The 11,684-nt window shown below is 43.9% G+C and overlaps 1 protein-coding gene across 3 annotated transcripts; it reads right to left on the reverse strand.

Annotated features, from left to right (window-relative positions):
• Positions 1–54: 54 nt before the first annotated feature.
• On the reverse strand, positions 55–10,088 carry sap130a (Sin3A-associated protein a). 3 transcript variants are annotated; one of them, XM_020081168.2, is made up of 21 exons: positions 9,547–10,088; positions 8,792–8,919; positions 8,444–8,709; positions 7,565–7,732; positions 7,352–7,478; positions 7,109–7,224; positions 6,896–7,020; positions 6,519–6,666; positions 6,348–6,435; positions 6,106–6,210; positions 5,848–5,989; positions 5,449–5,564; positions 4,439–4,732; positions 4,178–4,349; positions 3,434–3,532; positions 2,987–3,345; positions 2,631–2,876; positions 2,413–2,538; positions 2,218–2,321; positions 1,694–1,807; positions 55–1,437 (listed from the first exon to the last, which is right to left on the reverse strand). In XM_020081168.2, the coding sequence occupies exons 2-21, from the start codon at positions 8,901–8,903 to the stop codon at positions 1,279–1,281; spliced, it is 3,186 nt and encodes a 1,061-aa protein (XP_019936727.2). In that variant the 5' UTR covers positions 8,904–8,919; positions 9,547–10,088; the 3' UTR covers positions 55–1,278. The 3 variants fall into 3 exon arrangements, with proteins under 3 accessions (XP_019936727.2, XP_019936728.2, XP_019936729.2); XM_020081169.2 differs by lacking the exon at positions 9,547–10,088 and adding an exon at positions 9,298–9,435; XM_020081170.2 differs by lacking the exon at positions 9,547–10,088 and adding an exon at positions 9,394–9,413.
• Positions 10,089–11,684: the final 1,596 nt, after the last annotated feature.

The following is an 11,684-nucleotide window of genomic DNA, read 5'->3' on the forward strand; positions in this document are numbered from 1 at the left end:
TAAAATGTAATCAACATTAGGATGAAAAATTAAGAGTAAAAATACCAGCGTGCCTTGTATTGTTTAAGTATCTTTACTATAATTACACAGACAAAAACAATGTACAATAGCTGAATGTTCCAGGCTCACTTCATCTCATAACGTCATTATCGTTACACCCAGCAAAATGAAGCAGCGCACGTCACACAGCACAAACGTGTTTCATCGGGTACAAAACTTGAAAAGAACCAGGTCAATGGAAAAAACCGACAGCACATTTACAGTGATTTACATGAGTTCAATCCATCGTTCCGAACGCACAAAGAAACTCGCTCTCTCTCGTTCAAGCACCGGATCTTGTGAAACCAAATGAAACTATGTATTACCACCATGACATCAGTTTTACTTTGGGTGATTCATGACAGTTTAACTGTTTGGTTAATTTGGCGTATTCCAAATGAAGTATGTTTTTACTTTCTGATAACCATGTAAGGACACTATTTATCCAGTCACACCAGGTGAGTACTTTTTTTGTACGTTAAATCAAATTAATTTGCCACATTTAGGATCTTCTAGTATTTTTTTGTCTCAACCCCAGACAGTCTGAATTTTCTTTTAGATTACATCTAAACTAGGTAAATGTTTACCCATGCTAGAGGAACAAATCTGCACAGAAAAAAAGGAAGCAGTGAAATGGCCTCACCCTTTTCTTTGAATCATCTTTTAAGAATGTTTCGACGGCATGTGAAACCATGTTCACATGTTTCTGTCAATTTCACATCCACTGACAAAATGAAGGCACAGATTGATGAAAAGAGCACAATTGAGATTAGTCTGTATACACAGTTTGCTAAAAATGACTGATTAATCCCATCCATAACTATTGCGTGATTCATCTGAACTGAAATGCTTTTGTCACTTAGGGATTCACTCCACCTGCCTTTAGCGCTCAACATTAAAATAAACAACGTGCCAGCTTCAAACGTCGTCTTAGAAGAAGAGGCAGAAACTAAGTTAGTAAAAATGATCTTGGGGTCTTTAGAAAGAAACAAAAAGGAGGGAAACAACGATAGGGCCATTCTGGTGGCCACTCTGACGCAACCTACGACGCTCCACGCTCAATGTGTGTGCTGTATCTTTTTGAAGTCCTTCTGTCACTTCTCTCTGTCCACTCTCGGGCAGATAGGGAGGGTACGTGAGATTGTATGCGGCAAATCGTAGCACCAAATTCTGAGCAGTTCCTTCACCCCCCTTCAGAGAGGGAACAGTGGCGGTCGTCAGCAGAAGAGAAGGTCCGGCTTACGCTCGCTCTTTGCGCTTCAGTTTGGAGGACTTCTTGGCGGCGCCGTTCTTGTTGAGCAGCTTCAGCACTTTTTCTTTATGGTCGAGCACTTTCATCATGGTGTCTCTGGCCTCGGTCACCTGGTCCATCACCAGCTTACAGCGCTGCATGTTACCCTGAGGACACAAAACAAATAACATGAAGCTGGTATGTTGACAGACAGGACGATGATTTGGGATTAGAAAGCAGTTTTCATGATGCAGTAGCTAAACCTCAGTAAAGCCACAAATTACACAGAAATGTATCTGCCTCATTATGGTGGAGCTTTGAAGTAGCAAAAGGTTTCTCTAGCTGAAATTATTATCTATATACTATCAAGGGCAAATGACTGATGCTCTCATGTAACTATTTGCTGCCAGTTAGTAACCATACCTGTATAAGCTCGTTGATTCGGTGAAGGTCGTCGTCAGCGCCTGCTCTCTTCTTTGGAATCAGACCCTCTTGAAGGGTGGAGAGCCGGCTGTACACGTCATGCTCCAAACTCGTCTGGAGAGCAAGTAACAATCATAGTGATTACAGAAGCCATATCAAAATAATATGGATTTTCTTTCCACATAGAATTACTGAAACTCAAATGAAGATGTACAGTGACTTTAATTTTTATATTTTTTTACTTTCACATCTGTCATGTGTTGTCATCAAGACACCCACTCGCTCGCAGTAAATCCCCTGGAGGAGCTGTTCTCTCATGTGAGCTTACGCTGACCTTATCTAGAGTTTTTATTTCGGGACTGGCCGAGGAAACTCCAGTGCCTCATTTGTGTTCTCACATGAAGCACCTCCGGGTAATTTCAGGAGATCCAGATCATGAAGATCCACAGTTCATGTCTGAAAGCATTTTTAAGTTTAATGAAACCGACGATAAATATCTTTGCAGGTCTGGGACCAGCACTCACCAACTGCCTGAGCTGTGCAGCACATAGATGAATTTTCCAGCCTTGTGCTCTGCAAGCCACTCCTCTCTGATTGGCCATATCCTGCAAGGTGCCCTTCTTCTCTTCTGTGATAGAAATAAAGAACTGCTGTCAGAGAGAAAAGGCCACTGGCCATAAAAAGTGGGTATCTGTGCCTGTATGCAATAAGACACTGACCTTTGACCCGGATATCGCTGTACCTCTGGAAGTGGTGGTAGGCAGCTTTCCAGGGGTTGCGGTAGTGCCGCAAAAGGGTGACAGGAGGCCGAGGCTTGACTGGAACATAACGCACACCTTCTTCATCTAAGACAAAAAAAAGGGTTAACAATTGATGGTGCTACCAACACCAAGACTGAAATCATCACTGTGACAATGAATTTTATTAGTTTGCATACCAACATATTCCCTGGGTGGAGATTCACACCTCTCCGCCCTGCCAGTGATGGGCCTGCCAGGGGTCTTTTCTTCATCTGTGCTGTTGGTCTCCACCATCTCGCTCTCCTCTGTGGAAATAACATGCTGCTGCTTGCGGGGCTTCTTCCTCGGGGACGCCCCAGGGATCAGATCTCCTGTGGAAGGAGTGGTTAGGGAGGAGGCCTGGGTGGTGAGTGCTTGCACTGATGACAAGTTTGCGTTGGGATCTGTGAGGGAAGAGACGCACACACCATGAGCTTATGATCTTTTACAAATTCAGTCTCCCCCCTCCCCACCATCACATCCCTGACAAGTGGAGGACAGATATGCTCCTCACCTGGCTGTGTGTCCATGCTCTCCACCTCCTGTTTGATTTTCACATCTGAGCAGGTGGAGCTGGCAGCACAAGCTGCAGTGCTACTGGCTGCAGGTTGAGTGGGGGAGGCCACGGTGTTGGCCATTGAAGCGGGGACAGGGGGAGTGACAGCCATGGCTGCTGGCAGGGCTGAGAGGAGGGTGGAGGGCTGGGAGGGAGGTACAGGTCCCGCAGTGGCAAGCATGGTGGGTATAGCTTGGGCGAGATGCTGTGTACTAGAGGACACCACCTGCTGCTCCCCTAACTGAGAAGGTAGTGCTTCTACTGTAGCCATGACAGGTGGAGCCACTGCCATGTGCAGCTCAGCTTTGGGTTTCACGCTGAGAGAAGAATAAAAAGTGTCAGGTTTTGGGCTCACATCAGAACTTGTTGTGATGTGATCATGGATGTGATTTGACAGGCACTCACCCTGCAGGTCGGGGAGATCCGGCTCCTCTCACACCACTCTCGATTCTGCCACTGCTGGGCTCACTAGACTGGGCGGGAATCAGGTTCTTACGAACACAACTAAAACACACAAAGATTAATTAACTGTAATATTTCCATTGGGGTTTAGATTAGTCAAGGGTTAGTTTCTCCACAGTCTGTTAAGATTCAGAATCAAAGAAACCTCTCTACAATTAATATGCATATTTCATATTCAATTGTGCATTTTGAGCTCCATAAACACTACTGAGAAGAAGTGCTTGTAGGAACAGAATTGTTCTTGGGCGATACATACAAGTAAATTATGATGGATTTCTATTTCAGTCTAGCATCACCAGCATGGTATCATATTCTTTTATTTTTCATCTAACGTTAAAACAATTGCTTCTTCATTTCTGACACAGCACAGTCTTTTTCTGATGACAGCTGTGTCAAAATGATTGAATTGTTTCAGGGCGTCTAATACAACTATTGACAGTTACTTTTCATGGTTCGATTACATTTACATGAATAAAAACGTCCATGAAACTGAACACAACTCTCATCATATCTCACAGAGGTGTTCCTGTTCATAAACACAGGAAATGAATAATGCACAACAAGGTTGAGCACTTGCTCATCAAACTCGAAGACTTGTATGAACAAGCTTTAAGGAAAGTGCTGAGGGAGTTTTAGGACAAGATAATGAGTTCTTGCCTGGTCTCATGTGCTGGTAGTTTTACTCACCCTTCATTAGCAGGCTTCTTACGAAGGATGCTGGGTCTGGGGGAGGAGACAAGGGTGGGAGCTCCTCCTACTCCTCCCTGGGCATGTGCCTGGACCATGGTGGCTACAGGCTGGGTGGTGCTGAATGTGCTGCTGATTGGACTAGCTACAAAGCCGTCCGCCAAAACGACCCCTGAGTGAAACAGAGCATGAATTACAAACAGCCCACAACTTAGGTTCCTCCACATTAACACTGTCACAAAGAGTCCATGTAATAATTACCAGGTTTAGCTTCAGACTGTGGTTGTTGCTGCTGCTGCTGAGTGACTAAAGGCGTCTGCTGTATTCCCTGTGTGGTGATCGACCCAGATGTGTGCAGGCCCTGCACTCCTATTGATGCAGGCTGGATACCCTGCGCAGTGATTGGTGTTGGCTGGATCCCTTGGGTGCTGAGTTGTGCAGAGGGCAGACCAATCCGATCGACCGCCATCAGCTGCATGTGGTTCAGATGAACAGTTGTGGCCACACCTACTCCAGGCTGAGTGGGCAGTGCTGAGCTCGGAGCTTGAGGAGTGACTTATTGAGAGAGAGCATTATGTTTAAATAAGGGAAATGTGCTATCAAGTTGCTTCTTCAACACATTGGTTTCACATTTCACATCCAAAGTTCAGAGTCGCCAAAATGTCAATATATCACAGATGTCAAATGTTTATGGGTATATTATACTCTATACCAATGCAATAGTTCAGATATTAACATTTCTGGTGTACAAACATACAGTGTCTTCCATTCACTTCTATTGAAATCAGAGCAATGGACAAATTTAAGTGTTAATTTCCTGAATCATCACAATAATTTATTAATGACCACACAACAAATCTGTGGAATTATTATTAGGTACAAGATGTTATATCTCATATCAACATTAAAAAAATGACAAAGACATCTACATAGACAGCGATGACACTAAATCACACTCATTGTCACATACAGTAGCATAACACACTTTCCTCTTAGCTCCTGCAAATTAATTGAGCTGAATTCACCTTGGTTTAAATTTGAGTTGGTCAATTTGGCCAATTGAGACACTGCTGCACTAAAATATTCTTCTGGCATGTTTTATCTGTATATTTTTCGTACACTATCACACAACCCAACCAAAAAACTGTTGCATCACTCTCATGCAGTTTATAGTTGAATTGTACTGATCAGTATTAAAATACTGCATCAATAACATGACGTCACATCCTTTTTTTAGGGGGCAAATGTGGATAAAACAACAAAGTGCTTACCAGGATATTGGCGGATGGTAGATACAGAGCTGCTGATTGGGGTGTAGGTGTGTGTCAGGGGGTATGATGAGGAGTAAGCCGGCAGGAAATACTGGAACTGTACTGGCACCGGAGGCCTTCAAAAAACCAAACATAAGACTTATAAAAGTTCTTTAGCAGATCGAAAAAGTATTTACGCTGTACTTCTTAGGTTAATAATTTCTGAATAATTAAGATATGGACTTTGGTATCAATCTTCTCTATATCAATATTTTAGGTCAAAGTGCCAATCTTACTTTTATAGCAGCTATATATGTGGACAATATATATATATATTTATTTATATATACAGTGTTTCGTTTTGTGGATGCTTGCTTTTTATTTGCTTTAAGGATAAATTCACAAATATTAAGCGCTCACCTGTTTTCATTTCTTGCTTCCATAGTGACTGGGTTAGGTGATGACCGGTGGCCTGGGATGGGGATGAGGTTGGTTCTCTCTGATGGGTACTCGGTCTGCACACGGGATGATGAGTGGGCAATGGGCTGAGGGACCACTTTAGCTGCAAACAACAACAGAGGGTTAAGACAACAGTTAAGAGTGTGCAATAAAACATGCTACAACACTTCATGAGGTTGTGAAGCCCCCGACAGGGTTCAAACTAAAGGTCAAACTTACCAACAGGTATGGCAGAGGTGGTCACAGCTGTTGCATGAGAGGAATGCGAGGCCATCGTCATGGTGACAATAGTGTTACTGGTCATTTGTGTGTGTGGCACCGAGCCTAAACAACAACAACAACACATCATGAGGGATGTTTATGTCAGAATACATAACCGAGCTGCAAATGATTCTCTGCGCTTTAATCAAATGTGAACTACTGACAATAGTTCAAATATATTAACATACAAAATGCAATACCTATTGTGGTTGTTGATGGTACAGTCGTGGCAACAATTGGTGCCACAGTTGCTGCAGCAACTGGTGTCACAGTACTGAAGATGGACTTCTGTGAGGGGAAAAGGGGCTATTATTTCAGTCACTGTGAAGAAATGACATTATCTGTGTAAGCTGCCATCAACAAGAAGTGACCTGTGTCATAGTGTGTGGAGGCTGAGGCTTTTGAGCCCCAATTGCAGGGTGTGATGGCAGTGTGATCCTTGTGGCGGTGTCACGGGACGTCTGAGGCCTCTGAATACTGACGGTGGCTGGAGGGGGGTGAATTGTCAGCCCCGGTCGCCTGAGAGATAAAAATGTAATTAGGGATTCATACCTGTCAAATTACAATAAAATTGATTCAATTTTACTTTGGATATTACATTTTCTTTTTTGTAGCTCCCATGCCTAAACATTTGTTTCTAATACTCATGTCATCAAATTAAATGGTGACCAATTTCTAATAACATCTAATACATACACGCACAGCATTTTTGCTATGCTCTCTTCAATAAATTTGAACTGCTACATACCCATGTGCCACCTCTGCAGAGTGTGTAACAGTCGGACTAATAACTGGAGACTGAGTTCTAGTAGCTGAGATGGGGGCCACCACAGTTGGAAGCACAGCTGTAGAGGTTGTTACAGCAGGACGAGACTGTGAACACAGCGAGATGACATGGTTACAAATAGTTACAAATGCCTAAAACAATATGTGCACCACAGTAGATAAAAGTCCAGGGTACCTGAATAGTCTGGTGAATAATGTGCTGCACTGTGGGCTGGCCAGGGCCTGCACTTGCTCCGGTGGCTGGCCGTAGGACCGTTTTGGAGCTGGACATAACAGCAGCTGCAGCAGCCCCTGCAGGGTAAAAAAATAACATAGATCAAGACAGATGCCCGGTCACGCATGAGTAGCAAACATAATACTGTTTTAAGAATATGCAAACATCAAGCATTGCATATCGCTGGTATTACATCATGCATACCTCGGGGTAAATGGGATGTGAATGTCTGTGGAGGGACAGCAGGGGTCCCGATCTGCAGTGCAGGGGCACTGCCCCTAATGATCTGAATGTTTGCTGGCATCAGGTGGTGTAAGTTGCTGGAGTGACCCTGAAACAACAAAAACAGACCAGGTCTTCGGTAACCAGCCAGAAACAGACACACATACACTGACAGGAAATGTAACGTGCACTCACCTGCTGACCACTAATGGTTGCCACAGGAATAGAAGGGGTTGGAGCAATACTGCTCTCTATGGTGACAGTAATGTGACCAGGCACCTTGGGGGGAATGGGGATATGAGGCTGGTTGGAAGCTGGTGCTGGGGCAATGAGACGACTCGGCATAGGTGACTTCAGGACAGCCTAAAAATGAATGGTGTTGAAAATATTATTAAAAAACAAACAAACAATATTTGCAGAAACTAATAAATGGAATCAGCATTCTGCTGTGTATTTATGGAGGAATTTTGAGGTTAGTCAAATAGTGTGTAACTTTATTAGTTTATAGAAAAATTGTATTGGGGCCAGTTATTAATCAAAATATTAAACTGCCAAAGTCTCTACAGAATAAGCAATTCAAAAATAACATTAAATAACAATTGAGCGGATGGTGTATCCATAAAGACGAAAATAAATAATTCTCCCTGATGTGTAGTCTTGAAATATCAAATTGGATCCTTTAACACATCAACTGAATGTGATTTAAACTGAATTATACAACCTACCTTTTTTTCACAGATCCTAAAAAAGTAGTTGTTACCTCTGCAGAAATTTAGTTAAAAAAAGGTTTTATTCTTTAAATGATGCGAGCTGACACTGATCCGATCTACACTGAGCTCTCTTTAACCACTTCGACTAAAAACTGATCTGTGCCTTGAAATTGTTCCTGTTCATTGTGTGATTATATTCAACCGAAGCACTTAATTGTTCCACAACCACAGAAAGCAGTGTATCTCGGCTAATGTGAAGACCATTAAACAGTATTCCACTCCCACTGGACATGGTAATAACTCTACATGTTGTGCTATGAATGTTAAACCTCTGAAAATGTGAACATTTAGACATAATCATCACCTTCATCTGTCCCTCAGTCAGGACTGCAGGCTGACCCTGTGGGAGGTGCACAGGGGGGGCAGGTACAGTCACAGGAATGCCAGCCTGGATGGGCACAGCCTGGGAAACAGCTTGTGGCTGACCGTGGGTCTGCACTTGGGGGTAAGGTCTGACCACCATCGTCTCCTGCTTGTCATCTCTGAACGCCAAGGTTCCCCCTCCTCCAGCTGGTGGATGATCCTGCTGCCCGTGCTCAGCATCCCGGCTGCTGTCTGCATCTGTGCCAGCTATTGAAAAAAATGAGGAACACATGTTTTTACAGACACCTTCTGAAGCATCCCGTTAGTCTGTTCAGTGACAGACACTTACCTGGAACATTTGAAGGCTGACTGACAGACATAAGGTTTCCAGCAGCAGGGATCTGAGGTGCTCCCCCGGTGGAGGGAGGCAGACCGTGTCGGGGGAATTGCTGGGAGCTCATTTTAACTATTTAGGACCTGAATCAGAGTCAGAGCAACAAATGAAATCCAGTATCAGACATAGTGAATACATCACTAAGATCCACAGTCACTTAACGACGGTACACCTTCTGGTAACCTTGTAGGGGTGCAACAATAAAACGCTTCCCGTTTGACAAGAGCGGCTACATGCCCATGCTAACAGGGAGCTGCGGAATAATGGAACCTGTGAGCAGAGGAGTCAGGAGCGGGTCTGAGACATGAACCCGCTTCAATGAATATAAACTGCTACAAATACATTTTAATGTGAAAACCAAAAACATTTCATGGAGCTTTGATTGACGTTGGAGGAGCAACAAAATAAAAGTGACCGAACTGCCCGTCAACAACCTGCTGCTCTTCACATATCACACTTACATGCAGTTATAAAACGGCTTCCGGATTGACCGTAACTCAGTCAGACCATGTGAACTACGCTCTTAGGGAACGTTAACGTTCAAATTAAAAAGCTACCTTGTTAGCCAGCTACCTTAGCTAGCAGCAGGCTAGCGTTAGCGTCGCTAACCCAGCTGCTGCCTGTTTTTCATGCTAAACCCTGGACTTTCTCCGCAACACACGCTTCACCGGGACAAACACACGAGCACGTTCGCGGTGCGCAGACGTTACCGTATCACTGAGTTACTGGGCAATGGTCGTTTTGTGGATTACTGGTTTTTCCATCCGTCTTTTCTTTTTTTACCCCAACATGTAAACCGGAACAACGCTCCGAAAGAATCGGACCTCCCTGCTCCGCTCCGCCAATCGGAGCGCAGACACCCTGGCCGCTGACCAATCACAGCTCTGGCCAACCTAAAGTCGCGCCAGGGAGGGGGGCGCTACGACCTGCGAGAGCACGGTCACGTGGTAAACAGTGGCAGCTGCTAGCACTGGAGCTAACCTGCTAGCATGTTTACTATGTTTCACTGCAGACACGATCACGATGATGTGTGAACGTGCTCTTCTTTACTTCCTGTGTTCCCTTCACACCGACAACACTACGATCGAGACACAACAGAAGACTCTAGTGTCGTAGATGTGCTTCTTGTTAAATGCTATTGACAAACTCTCTTTTCTGAATATGGTGTTGAAGCAGTATTATTTTCATGATCACATTTATTTCTCGCCCCCCCCCCCCGTGTGTACGCGGAGCTGAGGACACAGAGCTATGAAAATAAACAGAAATAAAATGAAGTATAAACACTATTGTGATGATCTTTAACTTAGCTAACTGCGCTAACATGCTACAATAGCGGTCTCTGTCTGTCACGTGACCATCTCTGCAGGTTGTGAGGACCATGGATGTATTGAGACTCTCCCGCTTTGCAATCGGATTGGTTCTGGCTGCTCGATGAAGTTTGAACCCTCCCACTTCACGCTGGTGCCACTGCGGTGCCTTCAACACAACGCTAGAGGGCGGGAGCCCCCTGTGCAGAATTGTTGCAGGAGTTGATTCTGGGTTGTGAAGGGAAATGGTTGAGATGAACAGAAGAGAATGTGTCTCTTTTCCTGGAGGACAGATTGACATGTGAATCTAAAGATGGCACCGTGTCATTTAGCATTCAGCTTCAGGGCCTTGGCCATTTGCATCACTTTGTAAATCTACAGAAGTTGCGTCTACATGTGTGGAAATGAAGAGAACTGGTAGAGAAAAGGAAGAGCAGATGAGGAATGAGATCAGAGAGATGAGACAGAAAATGGACATTTGGATGGATACAGAGGGGAACCAGGGAGACTCAGGGGGCTGAAGGTCAGACAGTGAGAGGTGAATGATGTTTATGAGATAATAAATATGGATGGATGGTGAGATAGGATATTTTTAAGTAGTCAAATTTGGGGACAGATATAGCAGTATAAAAAGGAAGTACTGTAAGTACAAGGAGGAAGAAAAAACAATAAGAGGGTACAATATGTGTGCAATATTTAAAGTAAAATGAGTTAATATGAAAATCTGAAATCTAAATTTGTTGTCATGACTGAATATTAGTTGAAATGGTTCTAAGCTAGGGTGTGGGTAACATAAATCTAACAACTACTGGTCAGGGGGGACAACATTCAAATACAGTCGCACATAACAAGGAAAGGTCTTGTGTGAGAAAACATTATCAGTGTCAGGACATCACTCCTACAGCAGTACACACAGTATCTTTATCCTTTGTACTACAGATTGTATGATAAGGGGCTGCTGTCACTGGGTTTTGCAAGATATAAGTGCAATTAACTTTTTTATCTAATTTTGTTTTATTATATAAACACCAGAGTTGATGATGGTTATTAGACATCATCTTCTTCACCAAGGTGTAGTCAGAAGAGATGTGTCTTTAGTCTGCAGCAGAAGATGTGTAGACTTTCTGCTGTCCTGGTGTCAATGGGGAGCTCGTTCCACCATTTAGGAGCCAGGACAGCAAACAGTTGTGATTTTGTTGAGTAGTTTGCTCAAAGTGAGGGAGCAGAAAGGCTGATGCAGAGCAGAGTGGACGGGCTGGGGTGTAAGGTCTGACCATGTCCTGGATGTAGACTCGGCCCGATCCATTCGCAGCACGGTACGCAAGTACCAGGTCAGCCACTGGTTACCAGTGAAGGCAGCAGAGGAGCGATGTAGTGTAAATGAACTTAGGTTGGTTGAAGACCAGTCGAGCTGATATATTCTGGATGAGCTACAGAGGTCGGACGGCACTAGCAGGCAGTGCAACTTCAGATGAAAACATTTTCAGTGAGAAGAAAGACAATATGGAGAAAACATTTATATATTGCACAGAATGAGGCAG

The sequence above is a fragment of the Paralichthys olivaceus genome, chromosome 3, assembly GCF_024713975.1.
Source record: "Paralichthys olivaceus isolate ysfri-2021 chromosome 3, ASM2471397v2, whole genome shotgun sequence".
Taxonomy (NCBI): domain Eukaryota; kingdom Metazoa; phylum Chordata; class Actinopteri; order Pleuronectiformes; family Paralichthyidae; genus Paralichthys; species Paralichthys olivaceus.

Coding starts and splice junctions, on each gene's coding strand:
- sap130a (XM_020081168.2), bottom strand. CDS start 8,903: ATGAGCTCCCAGCAATTCCCCCGACACGGTCTGCCTCCCTCCACCGGG. Junction 6,667..6,895: donor TCTGCAGAGGTGGCACATGG/GTATGTAGCAGT, acceptor TTTATCTCTCAG/GCGACCGGGGCTGACAATTC. Junction 3,533..4,177: donor AAGAAGCCTGCTAATGAAGG/GTGAGTAAAACT, acceptor TGTGTGTTTTAG/TTGTGTTCGTAAGAACCTGA.